The sequence below is a fragment of the Scyliorhinus canicula genome, chromosome 9 (assembly GCF_902713615.1).
Source record: "Scyliorhinus canicula chromosome 9, sScyCan1.1, whole genome shotgun sequence".
Classification (NCBI taxonomy): domain Eukaryota; kingdom Metazoa; phylum Chordata; class Chondrichthyes; order Carcharhiniformes; family Scyliorhinidae; genus Scyliorhinus; species Scyliorhinus canicula.
In genome coordinates this window covers 162,117,352-162,136,353 of record NC_052154.1, presented here as the reverse complement: position 1 = coordinate 162,136,353, position 19,002 = coordinate 162,117,352, and the positions used below count along the sequence as shown (strand labels likewise).

The 19,002-nt window shown below is 45.4% G+C and overlaps 1 protein-coding gene across 1 annotated transcript in view; it reads right to left on the bottom strand.

Annotated features, from left to right (window-relative positions):
- The window catches only part of sox6 (SRY-box transcription factor 6), a 757,998-nt gene that overhangs the window by 79,862 nt on the left and 659,134 nt on the right, over positions 1 to 19,002 (bottom strand). Inside the window, 1 exon segment of the mRNA XM_038808084.1 lies at positions 14,663 to 14,812. Coding sequence (XP_038664012.1) covers positions 14,663 to 14,812 — 150 coding nt within the window.

Sequence of the window (19,002 nt, the reverse complement as noted above, 5' to 3'; positions counted from 1 at the left end):
TCCGGGCGTACAATTCAAGTTGGTAGCATTTGCGGACGATGCTAAAATGTAGTAAGACAGCTGAATCTATAAATGTAGGCAAGGAATTACCTAGCTTCATAATCTTGGTCTTTAAATTGAGATCATTTTATTCGATACCTGAAGACATGAGGGTAGGTTAATAGGGTGGTGAAAGAGGCATATGGGACTCTTGCCTTTATCAATCGTGGCGTAGATTACAAAAGCAAGGCGGTCAAGTTGGAATAGTATAGAACTTTGGTGAGGCCACAGCTGGAGTACTATGTGCAGTTCTGGTCGCCGCATTGTAGGAAGGATGTGATTGCACTGGACGGGGTGCAAAGACGATTCACCAGAATATTGCCTGGGATGGAATATTTAAGTTATGAAGAGGTTGGATAGACTTGGGTTGTTTTTGTTGGAGCAGAAAAGTCTGAGGGGTGGCCTGATCGAGGTGGACAAGATTATGAGGGGCATGGACAGGGTGCAGCTGTTCCCTTTAGTTAAAGGGTCAGTCACTGGGGGACACAAGTTCAAGGTGAGAGAAAGGAGATTTAGCGCGGATGTGAGGAAAATCTTTTTTACCAGAGGGTGGTGACAGTCTGGAATGCACTGCCTGGGATGGTGGTAGAGGCAGGTTGCCTCACATCCTTTAACAAAAGTACCTGGATGAGCACTTGGCACGTCGTAACATTCAAGGCTATGGGTCAAATGCTGGTAAATGGGATTACGTAGGTAGGTCAGGTGTATTTCACGTGTCGATGCAGATTTGATGGGCCAAATGGACTCTTCTGTAGTCTGTGGGCTCAATTCAACTAAATGGGAACTAACTCCCATAGAAAGGTTAGATGTGTGTTTTCCGGAGCTTGCAGCGCCAAGAAACACATGGCTATACAATGTGATTCACGTTGTATAAGGGGCCTCAGCAGGGAATGCGTGGCCGAGGCTGAGCACAGCCCCCCTCTCTCCACCCCATCTCCCTACCCCCCACGCAGGGCACCCCCGGCCTGATTGCATGCGCAAAATATGTCAGCTTGGCATCTTGGCAGTGCCAAGCTGGCACCCAGCTGGAGTGGAGACCAGTGCTGAACAGCACCCGCCCGAGGTCTCCAAGGTGAAGGGGATGAATCCCAAAGCCTCAGGTACCTCGGGAATCTGCACATTAGAGTGAGAATAAACGTCTCGCTCTAATATGCAGATTTGCCCAAAAGTGATCCCGCTCACAATGGACGGGATTTACATTGCGGCGTCTCTCGAGATGGCGTTGGATCTCGCAAGGCGTTACAAGCTGGGTGGATCCCGGGAGCGGGGTCTCCCGATTATTATCAGCCATGCTGTGCCGGGGCAAGCTGCTTTTCAGGCGCAGCGTGGCCATTGGATCGCATCCATTAATTATGGGCTGCATTCTTCCGCCCCACCTGCGCAAGAACGCAACGGGCAAGACACGGACGATAGAGCAGTCCATTGACCTCGGTCGTCAGGTGGGCGCGGCGGGTGAATCCTTCCCTATGTGATTAGGGACCAGACAATAATGTTAAATGCCAGAACTTCTTTCCCTGCCTTTCATTACCAAACTCAAATGATGTAATTGTAAACAATAGCCTGGTAGCTTGTAAGATGCAGTAACCACTTATTAAAACACAACTCTGACAATCTAGACAAGCTGCATTCTAGGGAAGGGTGTGCTGCTGAAAAGCAAAATTTAACTGTACCCACCACGAGAGGAAGTCATTCATTACTCATATTATGTAGTGACCACAGTTTTACAAAGAGCAATGGTAAGCAGTTACTTACTGAAACAGTCTGTGAGCTTTCTTGTACATTGTAAAGCTATTAGTTTCGTTAAATTGTAAAGGCTAATTGTCAGGGAGATACCAACAGAAACAACCACTTTGGCTCCTGCCTTCCGAAACTCAAAGCATTCTATGTTCGGTTCGAGCAGGAAACCATCAATCCGCTGTTGAGTACCCCAGCAGCCCAAAACGCACCCATACCAAATGTCACAGCTTCCGAAGTCAGATCGGCCTTCCTGAAAGAGAACCCTCGAAATGCGAGGTATCCAGACTGTGTCCCTGGTCGTGCACTCAGAGCCTGCGCGAACCACCTGGCAGGTGTGGTCGCGGACATCTTCAACCTGTCCCTATTCCTCTCCGAGGTCCCCACGTGCTTCAAGAAGACCACCATCATACCAGTGCCTCAATGACTACCGTCTGACGGCTCTGACATCAATCATAATGAAGTGCTTCGAGAGGTTGGTCATGAAACACTTAGGGGGTGATTCTCCAGAATGGGGCCCAAGTGTTCACGCCGCCCCCACCCCCACCCCCCCACAGGGGCCAGCACGTTGCTGGAGCAGTTCTCGCCACTCCAGCCTCCCTTCACAGCGCCAAATGGGTGCCGGGCTACCCTGCGTATGCGCGGAGGACTTCTTTAGCGCACCGGCCCCGACTCAACATGGCATAGTTCAGGGGCCGGCTGCGCAGGAAAGTAGGCCCGTAGGTGGGAGAGGCCGGCCCGCCGATCGGTGGGCCCCGATCGTGGGTCAGATGCCATCAGAAGCCCCCCCCCCCAGTGACGGTGACCCCCTCCCCACTCCCACAGGCCGCCCCCCCCGACCATTCACGCAGAGTTCCCGCCATCAGCGACCAGGAGTGAACGGCGCCGGTGGGACTCTGTCATATCTGCGCGGCCGTTCGGCCCATTCGGGCCGGAGAATTCCAGCGGTCCGTGGCCGCCGACGTGCCAATGCAAATGGCGCCAATTCTCCGCACCTCGGGTTGCAGCAATTCCCCGGCCTGGCGCGGGGCTCGGAGAATCGCTTCATATTTCCAGGATGCCTTGATCCACTGTAATTCGCATACCGCTGCAACCGGTCCACAGCAGACATCATCTCCCTGGCCCTACACTTATCCCTAGAGTATCCTGACAACAAGAACTCCTACATCAGACTCCTATTTTTTGACTACAACTCCACCTTCAACAACATAAACAACATATCAAAGCTCCACAACCTAGGACTTGGCTCCTCACATCTGAAACTGAATCCTCAACTTTCTTTTTTTTTTAATTTAGAGTACCCAATAAGTTTTTTTCCAATTAAGGGGCAATTTAACATGGCCAATCCACCTAACCTGCACATCTTTGGGTTGTGGAGGTGAAACCCACGCAGACATGGGGATAATGTGCAAACTCCACACGGACAGTGACCCAGGGCCAGGATTCGAACACGGGTCCTCAGCGTCGTAGTCCCAGTGCTAACCACTGCGCCACATGCCGCCCTTGGATCTGACTTTCTGACCCACAGACCACAATCAGCAAGATTAAACAACAACACCACCTCCACAATAGTCCTCAATACCCCACAAGGCTGCGTACTTAGCCCCCTATTATGCTCCCTATACACACAAGACTGCGTGGCAAACTTTGGTTCCAACTCCATCCACAAGTTTTCTGATGATACGACCATAGTGGGTCGGATCACGAACAACGACGAATCAGAATACAGGAGGGAGACAGAGAACCTAGTGGAGTGGTGTAACGACAACAATCTATCCCTCAATGCCAACAAAACTAAAGAGCTGGTCATTGTCTTCAGGAAGCAAAGTACTGCACACACCCCTGTCTGCATCAACGGGGCTGAGGTGGAGATGGTGGACAGCTTCAAATTCCTAGGTGCGCACATCACCAAAAATCTGTCCTGGTTCACCCACATCGACTCTACAACCAAGAATGCACAACAGCACCAATACTTCCTCGGGAAACTAAGGAAATTCGGCCTGTCCACACTGTCTCTTACCAACTTTTACAGATGCACCATTGAAAGCATCCTATCTGGCTGCAGCACAGCCTGGTATGGCAACTGTTCGGCCCAGGACCGCAAGAAACTTCAGAGAGTCGTGAACACAGCACAGTCCATCACACAAACCCACCTCCCATACATTGACTCTATCTACACCTCCCGCTGCCTTGGGAAAGCAGGTAGCGTAATTCTTCCTACCCGGCTTACTCACTCTTCCAACTGCTTCCCTCAGACAGGAGATACACAAGTCTGAGAACACGCATGAACGGATTCAAAAACAGCTTCTTACCCATTGTTACCAGACTCCTAAACGAACCCTCCTATGGACTGACTGATAAGTACTACACTTCTGCATGCTTCACCCGATGCCGTTGTCTATGTATTTACATTGTGTATCTTATGTTGCCCTATTATGTTTTTTCTTTTCCTTTCATGTACTAAATGATCTGTTTGAGCTGCTCGCAGAAAAATATTTTTCACTGTAGCTCGGTACACATGACAATAAATCCAATCCAATCCAAGAGTCAGCGGGGAACACATCCCCACCGGCTCCAGCAGCCTCAATGCCATACTATACTCTAACAAGTGTAGGCTGGCATAAGGTGACACTGCCGCTCTCACTCAGGATTAACGCCCACCTTGGAGAGACTACCGTCCAATTAGGCTGGCTGGCAGTTCTCCAGTCCCACCAGGCACAGCACTGCAGTGGCTGGAAGAGGCACTACAGGAAGCTGCCTGACACAAAGTCCCAAGATCTGGAGGTTCGATAAGTGGCAGGGGTTCCAGGACATGGGGTGCAGTGAATTTCTGCGAGGGGATGATGCAGGTCTCGGGGAATAGGCCTATAGGGAGGGAGGTCTGGAGGTCACCGGCCTTAATGGAGGGTGCCCCAGTCAGAAATGGGCTTCTGATGTGGGCAGCCCCCCCATCTTCCCGCCCAAGATCGAACTTACTTTATTTTCATGCTTCCTCCCACGAGCTGTCATCCACCCGCCAGCCGGAAAATTGTTCCGGGCCAGGAAAAAGCCCTTAAATGGCCACCAAGGGCTTTTATTGGGGCAGGCAGGCCCTGACCACACCATCATAAAATTGCTACCACTTTGAGGTGGGCAGGAACTCGGAGTAAATCCTGTCTATTTTAAGATTATCTCCTCCCGCCTCAGAGCCTGCCAGTGGGGGAGTGTAAAATTGTGCTCTTATTGATAGCAAATTTCCTGTTCATTATCCTACTCTCCTTTCCATTGACTTTGAGTTTTCCTCCTGGCATTAGATGTTGAAGTCTACTTCTAATATTAAGCTCTCTCAGGTCAAGTACTATCGTGGTCAAAGTGAACCCAGGCTATTCTGTTCAAATGTGCCCTATCACCAGGCCTCACAAGACGCCTACCTGCTATACGACTGTAACATTTACCTTTTCCCCACATTTCCTGAGGTAGGTGGTCAGTTTGGAGGGAAATTACATCGGGGTGTTTCCATAAGAACTGAATTAAGACTGTCCCTAACCCATCTCACGAAGGATCCTTACAGCCGGAGGAGCCTTACATCACGTTAGTGTGTGCTGAATCAAACCTAAACTCTTAAAGGTGTAAATGCAGTGCCCCGGTTATGTCACTTGAGCTCCCAGTTGAAAGGATAACTTAGTTGAAAAATGCCTAGTGTGGAACTGAGTCAGTTAGACCATAAAGTCCACTAGAGTGTCCCCCTGTGTCTCTGGCCTTATAAATGGAAAAGATGGAGTGAGGAGGGTGTGGATGAATTAGGATTCCTGTTCCAGATTATCAAACGACCCATGGTGGAAATGCACTGGTGCAAAAGGAACGGGAATCAGTCTCAGCTACAGTGTCCTACATGATAGAACAGACTGCTGAAAGTTACTATCTGGGCTTATACAAGTAGAATGGTCCCACAAGTCCAATACAAGAAATAGATATGTACCCATGAAAATATCATCCAATTGAAATTAGAACCTACATGAGAAAATAGGGGAGGGAGCAGCAACTCCCATGTACATTTTCTTTTAAAACTCTCTCATTTAAGAATTTGTGCATTTGAGTATCTGCAAAAAGAATAGAAAATTGCCCCTTCGATAGTTTCAAAAAGCTGAGGTATTAACATTGAATTGTAAATTGGAAATTCCAGAATAACAAAGACTGAACACATCTGATCATTTGGTTGGATGGTACATTTTACCTCAGGGACAGAAATGGTTCTCTCCTGTAACATTCAAATAAGAAGCTAATTAGCCAATTCCTAAAAGATTTAACTAAAGGAAGGCTCATTAGTCTCTCTCTGTACTTGCCTTTATTTACATAAACACAGTAATTTTATTATTGTAATGTCAGTGTTTACTCATGTTGACAAATGTAATTTGGATCTAATGCACTTAGCAGTTCTAACTCTCCACTCAACTAAATCTGAAATGAATTCCAAATAACGGGAGCTAAATATCCGTCCTGTGCTTTCTTGTGTGTTCAAAGCTCAGTTTATTTTCCATGTAGATGTCTAATGTCACCATTTACTGTGGAACCCCTGCCATTGAGGTAGAAGGTTGTAGGTACAAGTTCTACATTAATGTGTAAACACATAAGTCAGCTTCACACTGCATTGTTAGGGGTGTCATGGAGAGCCCTCCACCCACCGTGAGAGCCCCAAACGCCTCCAAAAGGCAGGACTGTGCCACAGTGTGTCCGAGAGGCTGATGGGGGACAAGGAAGTGGAAGGTATGCATATGAAACCTACACAAGAAACCCCTCCGTGCAAAGTAGATGCTGAGGTTCCCGACGGAGGTTTCGGGACCCAGAGCAATAAGAAATTCTATCCAAATGGTGGTCAGTTTGGACAGGAGCGCTCTGCGTGCATAAGCTGCCTTGACACCTCGAGTGTAGTTGGGGCCAAGCACCACATCTTTAAGACTCTAGATGCCTATGGCCGTGAACTGGATATACACCGCTGCAGGGTGTGCAATCCTATCCTCCACCATCCAGCACATCCCTGGCTCTAGTCACTCCAGCAGCATCAGCCCTCTCTTCCACAGTCACACAAAGCCGTAATGGTGGAGTTACGGATTCCTAAGCAGCAGTTCTCTGAGGGAACGCACCTATGTTCCAGACTTTGATCAGTTCCAGGTGAAAGACTGGGGCAACTTTTGCACGGTAACGCAGAGACTTCACTGGCCTATAAACAGGAGCTACAGCGCAGAAGTCTGATTGCCACACTACCAGAAAGATGTGGAAGCTTGGTAGAGGGTGCAGAGGAGGTTTACCAGGATGTTGCCTGGTCGTGAGGGTGTTAGCTATGTGGAGAGGTTGAATAGAATCGGACTGTTTTCATTAGAAAGATGGAGGTTGAAGGGTGACCTGATAGAGGTCTACAAGATTATGAGTGGCATGGATTGAGTGGATGGGCAGGCACTCTTTCCCAGGGTGAAGGGGTCAGTCACCAGGGTGCACAGGTTTAAGATCGTGGGCAAAGTTTAGAAGAAATGTGTGAGGCAGGTTTTTTACACAGAGAGTAGTGAGTGACTGGAACACGTTGCCAGGGCAGGTTGTGGAAGCAGGTGCATTAAGGGCGTTCAAAAGGCATCTTGACAAACACATGGATAGGATGGGTACAGAGAGATATGGCACAAGGAACTGATGAGGGTTTTGGCAAAGGTTGGTATCATGACCGGTACAGGCTTGGAGTGCCGAAGGGCCTGTTCCTGAGCTGTATTGTTCTTTGTTCTTTGAGGGGGCTCAACAGAAAGGTATTTTTGCAGCCTCTGAAGGCAGAAAGTATTAATTAAACAATGCCTTTCACCCATGTACTTAAACAATGTAATTAACATACCATTGACATATACCCCTTTCTTTCTTTAAACAAAAGCTTTATAATACACTCAAACAATTCCGAAAAAATCAAAGTGAATACAATAATTTTCCATAGTTTGTAAAACCAATCTTAATACAAGATGTCCCTCTTTTAGGACCTCCAACAAGCATTCTTTTTTGTAAAGCTGTTTGGTAACTGTTGACTTTCATCAACCCTTTTAGCTTAGCAATCGCTTTTCTCTCTAATGGTTCTTTTATTGATCCTTAACCTTGTTCTGTAGTCCTTATTCTCCCACATTGTCCAGTTAAGCTACAACCTCTACTTGCCCTCCTATGTCTTTCAGGACAACTGCTGCAGGATCGCTCGCTCCCTGAATGTAGTGCATTGAAATGCACAAAAAAGTGGAACTAACTGTCATCCCTTCTAAGGCCACAGGATTATCACATAGCACAAGGTATCTTGAGATTCATCCCATAGACCACTGACATGAACTATAGCTCTCAACCATATGAACCAATCTTTTTACATGGACCGCCAACACCAGTGCCGATGGAAGCTTGTGGTATGGTTGGTTGGTTAAGATCGTATGGAGCATCTCATCAATTACCATGTGATTCCTTTCACAGAGTCCATTGCTGAAAAGACTTTCAGCTGTTGGTGTTCATAACCATAATGTTCACATTTTCACATATGTCTCTAAACTCATCACTGGCAAAATCCCTCCATTGTCGGTCAGGAATTTAGCTGGTGTTCCCAGTTCTGTCCCTATCCGTTTTCTATGATTTTATCCCTAATCACTCTTTTGTGTTTACCATGTATTACTGTTGACTTGTTTTGCAAATGTAAAATGAATACATTTTTGTCCTTATCCTACAACTTTAAATCCATAGCTACTACTTCATAAAAGACTCAGATAGGAGATTTATAATAGGCCATGATGATGCCATCCGATACATTTTGCATATATCACATTTTCATTAATCTCTGACTTTGTGTACTTATCATCAACTATCACTGCATCCTTTAGTAGGATTTTTAATCTGTGACAAGAGAGATAAGCAAATTGTTGATGTAACTTTAAGACAATTTACGTTTTTCTCTCCAGCTCCTATCACCTGCTCCCATTAACAGTTCTTTAACGTTCTGATTAGAGATGGAAACATAGAAACATGGAAAATAGGAGCAGGAGGAGGCGATGTAGCCCTTTGAGCCTGCTCCACCATTCATTATGACCATGACTGATCATCCAACTCAATAGCCTAATCCCACTTTCACCCCCTATCCTTTGATCGCCCTGTGTGCTATATCTAACTGCTTCTTGAAAACATACAATGTTTTGGACTCAACTACTCCTATGGTAACAAATTTTACAGGCCAGTCACCCTCTGTGTGAAGACATTTCTCCTCATCTCTGTCATAAATGGTCTACCCCGTATCCTCAGACTGTGAGCCCTGGTTCTGGACACACCCACCATCGGGAACATCCTTCCTGCATTGACCCTGTCTAGCCCTGTTAGAATTTCATAGGTTTCTACGAGATCCGCCCTTGATAAAGGGATGCAATGATGTCCTTAATTGGATGAAGTGGCTTACTCCAGCTATTCTGTATAAAATCACCTATCTTTTCAGTGACCTCAACGTGTTGTTATCCATGAATTTGAATCAAGTAGAAATTTCCTATTCCCTGACTTTACTTTGACCCTTACAACTGAGTGAATCTAAATACCATTTCAACCAACCCATTCAAAATACTGTTGAGGTACAGCCACTGTCCAACACTATTCAATTAAATAAATCCATGACAAGTACTCAATACCAGACTGAAACTTCTTGTGACCAGTAAAATGTCCTCAGTCTGATCAATATCATCATCTTCAACTTCTGAATTTCCTGTACCATGTGTCACTTCCAAAAGCCTTCCGCTTTCTGCAATTTACCCCATAATGATAGTTTGACTCCCGGGGTTCATTTGTCTGTTATCATCACTCCAAACTTGTTGTCTGCCAGAAATACCTTAATTTATTTTGTCTGTAATTCTTTTGTTGTGCTGATGTCTACGCTCTGTATCTGAACAACCTCAAAAGGCATAGAATTCTTCGTCCCTCTGTGACACTACAGAATATCCAATATATGCTATAAGAACTGTTAGAAGTGACTGCTTTCCCAAGATATTTTTTGAAAACATCAGGCATCTGATTCAAAGTGTGTTGCTTTCTGAGAATTTGATTCCAGTTAAGGCCACAAGGCTATCCACGTGCAGCACTTTAGCGCAATCCAACAATGTGAAAGTAAGCACTGAACAAAAAATTTCCAAACTTAATTTTTGTAATGCTTTATATGGTCTATTAAAGTCCATGATATATTTCTTATGGAATAACCGTCCATCTATTGAAATCTATCAAAGTCTGACCAAGTCTTGTTGGCATTTATTGGATCACTTTTCTGGTAGACTTTATCCATAAAGCTGAATAGAAGCTTCAAACCTTCATCAACATCCAACTGATGGGCCTACAGCTCAAACGTACTGTTTTTCTGATCTTAGTTGTGTTGGGATGCGGTAGTACCAAGGCCATACCTTGGGCGGGATTCTCCGAGGCTCCGCACCGAAATCGCGATCGGCGTGGGGGAGAGAATGGGCGTCAAACCCGAGATCGGGTCCGATGCCGCTCCCGCGATTCTCTGGTCTCCGGAGAATAGCTGCCAATCACACGCGTGCGGTTGACTCGGCGCTGGTCCGGGGCCATTGAAAGAGGTAGTCGCGGCGATTCACCGAGTGCAGCTGCCGAGTTCCCGACGGCTTGGTTCTCTCATGGTTCCACACATCGGGATCTCGGCATAGTGGCTGCGGACTCAGTCCGAGGCCGCCTTTTTGGGGGTGGGGGATCATTCAAGGGGGGGAGCTCCAGGATGGCCAGGCTACCGATCGGTGGCTACCGATCCAAGGGGGCCTGTGATTTGGCGGGGGGACCTATGTTTTCGGTGCCGGTCCACGGTGTAGGTCGGCCATGTCGCGTGGAGCAGCTGACACAGGCGGCTGCTGCGCGCATGCGCGGATCCTCGACTGGAAGTGCAGGGCCCCGTATCAGCAGCCGGAGCCCTCCGATCCGAGCCCCCTGCAAATCGGAGAATCACCCTGGACTTTCTCCAGGTAAGTCCAGAGTGATTTGCACATGTTTTTTCGCGGGCGTGGGGACATAGCCCAATCATTGGAGAATCCCACCTGTGGTTTTCTCTTTGTTAAGAATAGAACCTATGTCCAAATATCTACTTCATTGTTCCATTCGTCATAAGGTTCAGGAAAAATCAATGGGAAATCATACCCTGACAATTTACACTTTGTTTCAGCCATTCTTCACAAAGTAACTCAGATTACAATCTTCTGACTGAGGAAAAACAATTATTACAATGTTCACCTTTAGGCAACTATCTCTGCTATCAGGTTGAGTAGACACCAAGCCAGATGGTGAAGAATGAAGCTAGCTAGATGTTAATCCTTTCTCGAAAATAGGCTTATTTACAGAATGGAGCATTGCACATCTACTTGCCACCACAATGACCCAGCCATCTCCCTTTATAAGTGTTTTAGGTACTGAATTAAACAATGTCCTGTCTATCATAACAATACAATTCATATACCATTCACACTTTGAGTCTCTTTGTTACAGTAAACATCTTAAAACATGTAATCTTGTCATAAAAATAGAATACTGCAGACGCTGGAAATCGGAAATAGAAACAGAAAATGTTGAAAAGACTCAGTAGGCCTGGCAGCAACAGGAGAGAGAGAACTAGATGTAATGTTTCAAGTCTGCATGATTCTTCTTCACAGCCAAAGAGGAATGGAAAAGGGCCTATTTTTGAGAAAGGATTATCATCTGGTCTCATACTCCACAATCTGTAATGGGATCCAATTAACCTGGTGGCAGAGAATGGTTGCCCAAAGATGAAGATGAACTTTTTTGTCAGACAAGAGATTGTAATCGGAGTTATTTTTGTGAAGAACGGCTGAAACCAAGTTTAAGTTATCAGGAAATTTCTACCCCTCTTCAACTCTGATGAAGAGCCAAATGGACGTTAACTCAGTTTTTCCCTCCACAGATGCTTCCGACCTGCTGAGTCTTTCCATGTATGAAATCTTGTAATGTGTTCAGCTGTCAACTGGATGTTCAAATTTTCATTTTAAAAGTTATGTCACTGCAAGGATCATATTCAACTTTTCAACTGAGCTGATTAATTGGCTCTTGCTTCCTCCCCATCAGAGGCTGATTTTTCAATGATTATGTCACTGCCTACAAAATCCCTCTCCAAAAATAATTTTACCTTTGTGCTTCTCACTTCCTTCAAAAAATCCAAAGACATTTCTCTTTGCCTCCCTTCCACTAACCTCTCTAAATGTTTCTCTTCTTCCCTCTTTCTAACCTTTCATTGTCACAAGAATGAAGTTACTGTGAAAAGCTCCTAGTCGCCACATTCCGGTGCCTCTTCGGGTAAGCTGGTATGGGATTTGAACTGGTGCTGCTGGCCTTGCTCTGCATCACAAACCAGCTGTCTAGCCCACTGAGCTAAACCAGCCTTTATTGATTGTTCCAAGTCCATTTCTTGGATGTGGCAGGTGCTGTCTCAGTGCTTAACACAGATTCCTTCCCAGTGACTCCTGCTAGAAGGTGTACCATATACGAATGTGGACAAAATCAGACTCAGCTCTGATGTCTCCATGGTTAGGTGGTTTATCGAATACATGCTCTCGAGGTTCAGACATTAAGAATGTCTACCTGGGCAACGCACAGCAGGTACACTGGTGTATCTCAACATGAAGGGTATGTTTAAGAAACAAAGAGAAACAAGGGAGGCGGAGAAGGACATTGAAAAAAAACAGGTCCTAAATTAAAACTTGGATATATGGGTAATTGCAACACGCCACAAATATGAAATGGAGAGTTTGGGGAAAGACAAAAAAGAAAGAGTTCACTCACAAATTTGTTTAATCATTCTGTGATTTGGAGATTTGTGTTTTAGAGCAAGTCTAAGCATCCCAGTTTGCCTTTTCAGTTACACAACTTTCTGACCAAACAAGATATTTATGTTCATAATAAATAATTACTTGATACAAAAATGTTCACAAAAATCTTCAAAAGGTAATTGCTGTGGAATGCTTTTTTATAATTGCATCATAAATCTCTCTCTGCCTGTAGCTTTTTGGCACTATTTAAAATTATTTATTTTCTTTTGTGCTCAACAAACTGAGGAGCAACACTTCCATCCTGACTTTAATAACTTTTCACTGTCATTCAGCCAACTTTCCTTGAACCTAGGTCCTTGTCAACCGAGAATTGGATAGACTTATAACCAAACTGATTGGATCTTTACCACCCAACAAGACTTTTAATTAGCTCACCTGTCTTATTTAGTTTCAATTATATCCATTCTGCTCTGGTCTGTATTTGTTTTCCTCTCTGTCTCTTTGATAGCTCACGGGGATGGGGGTCGATTCTTCACGAGACTTCAACGAACACAGCTAGCACCTTCACATTTTGCTTTTCCTGCTTCAATTGTGAATATTTTGGGTGATTTTGGCCTTTGCTGCTGAAGGTAATTTAAGGGCTGTACTTGGACTTGAAGGCAGCTGTTTTAAATTCTCTTAAAGCAATTGTCAAATGCCTAAGCTTTTTATAATTTTATTGCAATAGAACCGACAACAATAAAACCACTCTGCTGGTATTTGCACACGTGCACCAACTACATAGCTAATTACATGAGTATTTTTGATATTAAAAGATGAAATCACTTCCAATTTGTTTCAAATAATTTTATCTACCTTATTTTCCTGTTCATACAACTTACGTATACACTGGGCAGTGAGAATTGCAATAGGCTGGATTCACAGGTCCCCCAGCCCCATGCTTCTCAGCAGCGCGTCGTTCGCTGGCGGCGGGATTCTCTCTTCCCGTGGCTGCTTGCCAATGGAGTCACTCCATGCCACCTGAAAACCCGCGGGCAGGGGTGGCACAGTGGTTAGCACTGCAGCCTCAGAGCTCCAGGGGCCCGGGTTCAATACCGGCCTCGGGTCACTGTCTGTATGGCATTTGCATGTTCTCCCTGTGTCTGTGTGGGTTTCCTCTGGGTGCTCCAGTTTCCCCCCACAGTCCAAAGATGTGCAGGTTAAGTGGAATGGGCATGCTAAATTTCCCCTAGTGTCCGAAAGGTTAGGTAGGGTTACTGGGTTACGGGGATGGGTGGCGACGTGGGCTTAAGTAGGGTGTTCTTTCCAAGGGGCGGTGCAGACTCGATGGGCTGAATGGCCTCCTTCTGCACTGTAGGGATTCTATTCTATCCCAAAGGCCAGAAAATTCCAGACAATATGTTCTGGGTTTTCAATGACAGTTGCCAATGTTGTTACAACATTAAAGAACTTGCATCTATATGTCTTTAGGAAATTCCAAAGTGCTTCACATCCATAAATTATTTTGAAGTGCCGTCATTGTGTTTATGTGGAGAAAGAAAAAGCATTTCAAAGCTGCCTTTTGCTGTGCCTTCATAATTACTTCAACATTGCACAATACTCCATCTAGAGGTTCAGTCAAGAAGTGATAAACTCACCCTGGCAGCCAAGAATTTTTGATCAGCATTGAAGTATACATTGCTTTAACAATAGGTGTACCTAAATACAGTGATACCCTTGCTTTCTGCCAATGAACTGTATATTTGTGGGCATCACATTTCAGATACTTTGTAAAGAATAGATGCCGGGAATTTAAAATCAGCTATCAATTTTTTTACATTTAGCCCCTATTGAACTCAGAATAAGGCTATTTAGACCTCTTTCTCCTGGGGAGTACTTGAACAGTGGAACAAGACCAATCAGTTTAAACGTTTCGCCATCTAAGTATCTAAAAATCTTACTTGTACTCTGCCTTTGATTTCTGGTTTGCATTACAATGGGACAATTTACACATACAAGTTTCCAACAATGTATTCACAATAGTTTTAAGTAGGTAGACTTTCTGTTGTGTACGAGAGACACCCTGTAAAAGTGCTGTAGAGACATGCAAAACCTACCTTGACTTGAGTTACGGGGCTGGTCCCCTGCTTTTCATTTTTCAGAGCTGAAGGTGAGAGTGCACCAGCAGGGTTTGGTGGCTGTTGTGTAGAAGGGATCTTAGCACCAGGAGATACCTGCATACTGGCCAGCTGTGCTGCATATAATTGCTGAGACAGGGAGAGAACAAACCTCATGAGTATTAGCAGTCTTTACTCACCTATAAGCTTCTGAAGGCAGGTCAGAAACGCATTCATATATTCAACACAACATTCACTCCCTTTAATGGACACCACACCAAGACATTTCTTCATAGGCAGCCAGCTCTCATAGAAAGGCACCTGCAGAGTGATTATATACAGTAACAATCTCTACACATTAGAAAGAAGCTCCATACTTACTTCCACAAGGCATTTACTTATATAGTTGGCTGACAAGTGGCAGGGCAAATAGCTATTCCACGGGTTGCATGATATAAACACGAAGCTCAATAGTTTTGCATGCTGACAGCATTATTTGCATTCTGAGGTTTGCCTTGCACCTCTTATCTCATTTCCCATGAATTGTTGCTTTACTTCCATTAATGATTTTCTGTTGTCAAGGCGAGAGATGGCAGTGCTGATGAATAGAACATGCTTTCTCTTTCAATAGCGGACACTCCTCCATGCCAGACTGTGCACTGCTGACCTCTGAAATGTTTCACCCCGCCCCTTCTGCCTGGGTACCTTACTGCTTCTCTTCGAAAAACAAACTTCTCAAAACTCTTCTCTGACAATTCCATAGTTTTCTTTTCCTGGACTTTCAATTTATCTTTAACTCCCCATATTCAGATTCCACTGTCTTTTTTTCTTATTTTTGTGTACTACTTTGAAGCATCTTCCTGAATGCAAAACCAAGCTACCACTGCTAACAAATCTCACCCTGACCAGGTTAGGTATAGGTAGCACAGATCTTCACCTGAACACAGTGAGGAGATCTCTGGAGTTTCAGGTTTCTGTACTTGTTAATGTACTGGCATTATAATTTCTTTTACTGTTTCGATACCAATAAAAAATGTTTTCTGCAATGATTGTGTTGTCTTTATTTGAGTAGCTAATACTGGTCGGAATTTTCCGGCTATTCACCGGCAGGTGGATTCTCTCACCCCGCCCGCAGGTTTCCCGGCGGCGGGGTGTCCTCAATGGGAATTCCCATTGTCATGCGGTGGGGGTAGACAATCTCGTCGTCAGCGAGCCATGTGGTCAGATTTTCAATCCTCGCTAGCACTGGTAGGGGGGTGGACTTGCAATGGAGAATCCAGCACACTGTCTTTCAAATGTTTGGGACGGTTGCTTCAGTGAGCATGCCACTGTTTTGTTACTTGGAATTTACTGCACAGGTATTTCGTTCAGCACGTTGTCACATTATGGTTATGCTCCATAGAAGGCTTCTCTCACCTTTACCTCATATCATCCAATCACTTTATCCTTCTATTCAATTCTCCCTCATCTGCTTATCTAGATTCCCCTTAAATCCATTTATGCTATTTGCCTCAAACATGCCAATTGGCAGCAAGTTTCACACTCTAAGCACACTGAATAAAGTAAATTAATCTGGCAGCACGGTGGCACAGTGGGTTAGCACTTTTAGCCTCACGGCGCCAATGTCCCAGGTTCGATCCCGGCTCTGGGTCACTGTCTGTGTGGAGTTTGCACATTCTCCCCATGTTTGCGTAGGTTTCGCCCCCACAACCCAAAAGTGTGCAGGGTAGGTGGATTGGCCATGCTAAATTGCCCCTTAATTGGAAAAAATGAATTGGGTACTCTAAGTTCATTAAAAAAAGTAAATTAATGTAAACCAATAAGTGGTATCCACCTTCGTGAGCTCAGCCCACCTCCCACTGCCCCAGGATGAAAGTAAGAGCAAAGATTTCCAAGTATGTGTCAATATTTGATGCGCTTCCCCAAAAATATGTTACATTGTAGCAGGGAGCCTCTGATATTTATAGGAGGCCCCGACACAGAAAACCATTGCTCCACTCTTACCTTATAACCAAAGTGTCAAAGAGAACAACCCCAACCCCTGATCTTGGATATGATTGTCGTCCTTAGTGACACTAAACAATTTGAGCTGAGCTCAGAGAAGCTTTGCTCGCTGGATTTGCATCTAGTGGGGAATTGCGCAGCTCCAGTGAGCTGCAGTATTAGCTTACTCTTCAGATTTGTCTCACTGTAGTTGCTGTTACTTAATCTCTCAGATGCAGGGCTCCTTTCAACAACAAAAACAAAGGGAATCTCTCCATGGACTGACATGACTGTAAGTATCCCTACTTATGCTGCTAATGTGAATCAAAATATGTTGTTAGTCACACGATCATGGAGACATGTCTCTGAGGCAGGGGAGGGGGGGGATTCCTCGGGATGCTCAGTGGTAGGTTTCCTCCGGTGTTCCTGGTTTCCTCCCACAGTCGAAAGATGTGCAGGTTAGGTGGACTAGCCATGCTAAATTGCCCCTTAGCATCCAGGGATGTGCAGGTTAGCTGGGCCTAGGTAGGATGTCCTTTCAGGGGGTTGGTGCAGACGTAATGGGCTGAATGGCCTCCTTCAGCACTGTAGGGATTCTATGAAAAGCAGAAATGCTCCTAATGTACCAAGAATTGACATAAATGGGACAACTCTGATCAGTTGGGTGTTTGTTTCTCATTCCGAATTTGTACCTTTTTATGATTTCCCCCTACCACCTTGACTTTTGTTTTTTCCCCTGATGGTTAGGTTGACCATAAAACCATAAGAATTGTGAAGAGGAATAGACCATTCTGCTCTTCGGGCCTGCTCCCCCATGGCTGATCTGACACTCACAGAGAGGTTTTCCGCACAACCTGCTGCAAAACTGGAGGCGGCCCACCATTGGACAGCAGTGGGATCTTCTGATCTCGCCATTGTCAACCGGGTTTCCTGTTGAATGCCCCCCTCGCCACCGGGACACCCGTAGTGGGTGTAGGGCTGGAAGATCCCACCGTGTGAACGGCTGGACAATTCTAGCCACTAAATTCACTTTTCGACCTTCTCTCCATAACCCTTAATTCTTCCCCGGATTAAAAACTATTAATCTCAAGGGTTCGGCCTCGAAGACTTCCTGGGGCAAAGAATTCCAAAGATTCAGCACCCTTTGAGAGAAGAATCTCTTCTTGAAATCCGTCTTAAATGAGCATCTCCTTATTCTGCGAGTCTGCCGTCTAGACCTATACTCTCCCATGAGTGGAAACATCCTCCCAACATTTACCCTGTCTAACATCCTAACAATCGTATGGGCAGATCTTTCCCGTTTTTTTTCCCAAAATGTCAGGCTTTGACTGAAACCCACGTGTAGCTCTCCAGCTGCACAGCGAGTGTTTAGTCCATATTTGAAATAGAAATTCAGGGGGCGTAGTTCCCTGTGGCAGGGCAGGGCCTAACAAAGCTGGCAAGGCTGGTTCCACGGAGAACATGGCACCCCAATCAGCACAGAAAGATCCCCCCAGCACACCCATTCCCCCTGCTCCACAAACACGGGGAACCTCCAACGTTCATTCACAATTGGCTCTTCCCCTACCCCCAACAAACGTAACGTGAACCCCAACCCCAATGGGAATCCCCAGGGGGTACACCCCAGCAGTGCCCCCGACACAGGTTGGCACTGCCAAGTTAGTGAGGGGAGAACATGTGGCCTAGTGGGGGGAGGCTCGGTAAGTGTATTAAAATGTATTCAAATATATCTAAATAAGGTTCCTGCCCTTTCTGGTCATGAACTTCGTTGCGTCACTGATGAGGGGCTTGGAATACTGGAAAACGTGATCTCACCAGTGAGAATCATTTCCAATTCTCGCGGGATTTTCCGCCTGCATCGCCATTCCCACGGATGGCTAACATGGTCTAAAAATCACCCTGTATATGTTTCAATTGTATCGCCTCATTCTTCTGAACTCCGAGTACCCAACCTGTCCAATCTTTCCTCATTTGGCAATCCCTCCATACGCCTGATCGTTCCAGTAAACCTCCTGCTGCAAAACCATCTATGGTGGAATAGCACGCTAATCAGTCTTGTCTGGGTTCAGTTTGGAAAAATGGCCATTTGGAAGGAGATTTTTTTTGCACCTGTCTAACAATAGTGCAAAACAGGTCAGCAGCCTTTCAGAAAGCAGGGCACAATATTACAGAATTTGATTTATTACAGGGGGTGGAGGGGGAAGCACATATTTAGGCAAAGAAATACTGTATGTATTTAAAGTGCATTTTGCCGTAATACAGCATAGGATTTATGCCTGTGCTTTTAGAGTTATGAAGTGCGAAGTATAGCATCTCCTCCCAGAAGTACTGCAACATACTGAGGCTTGCTATATTAT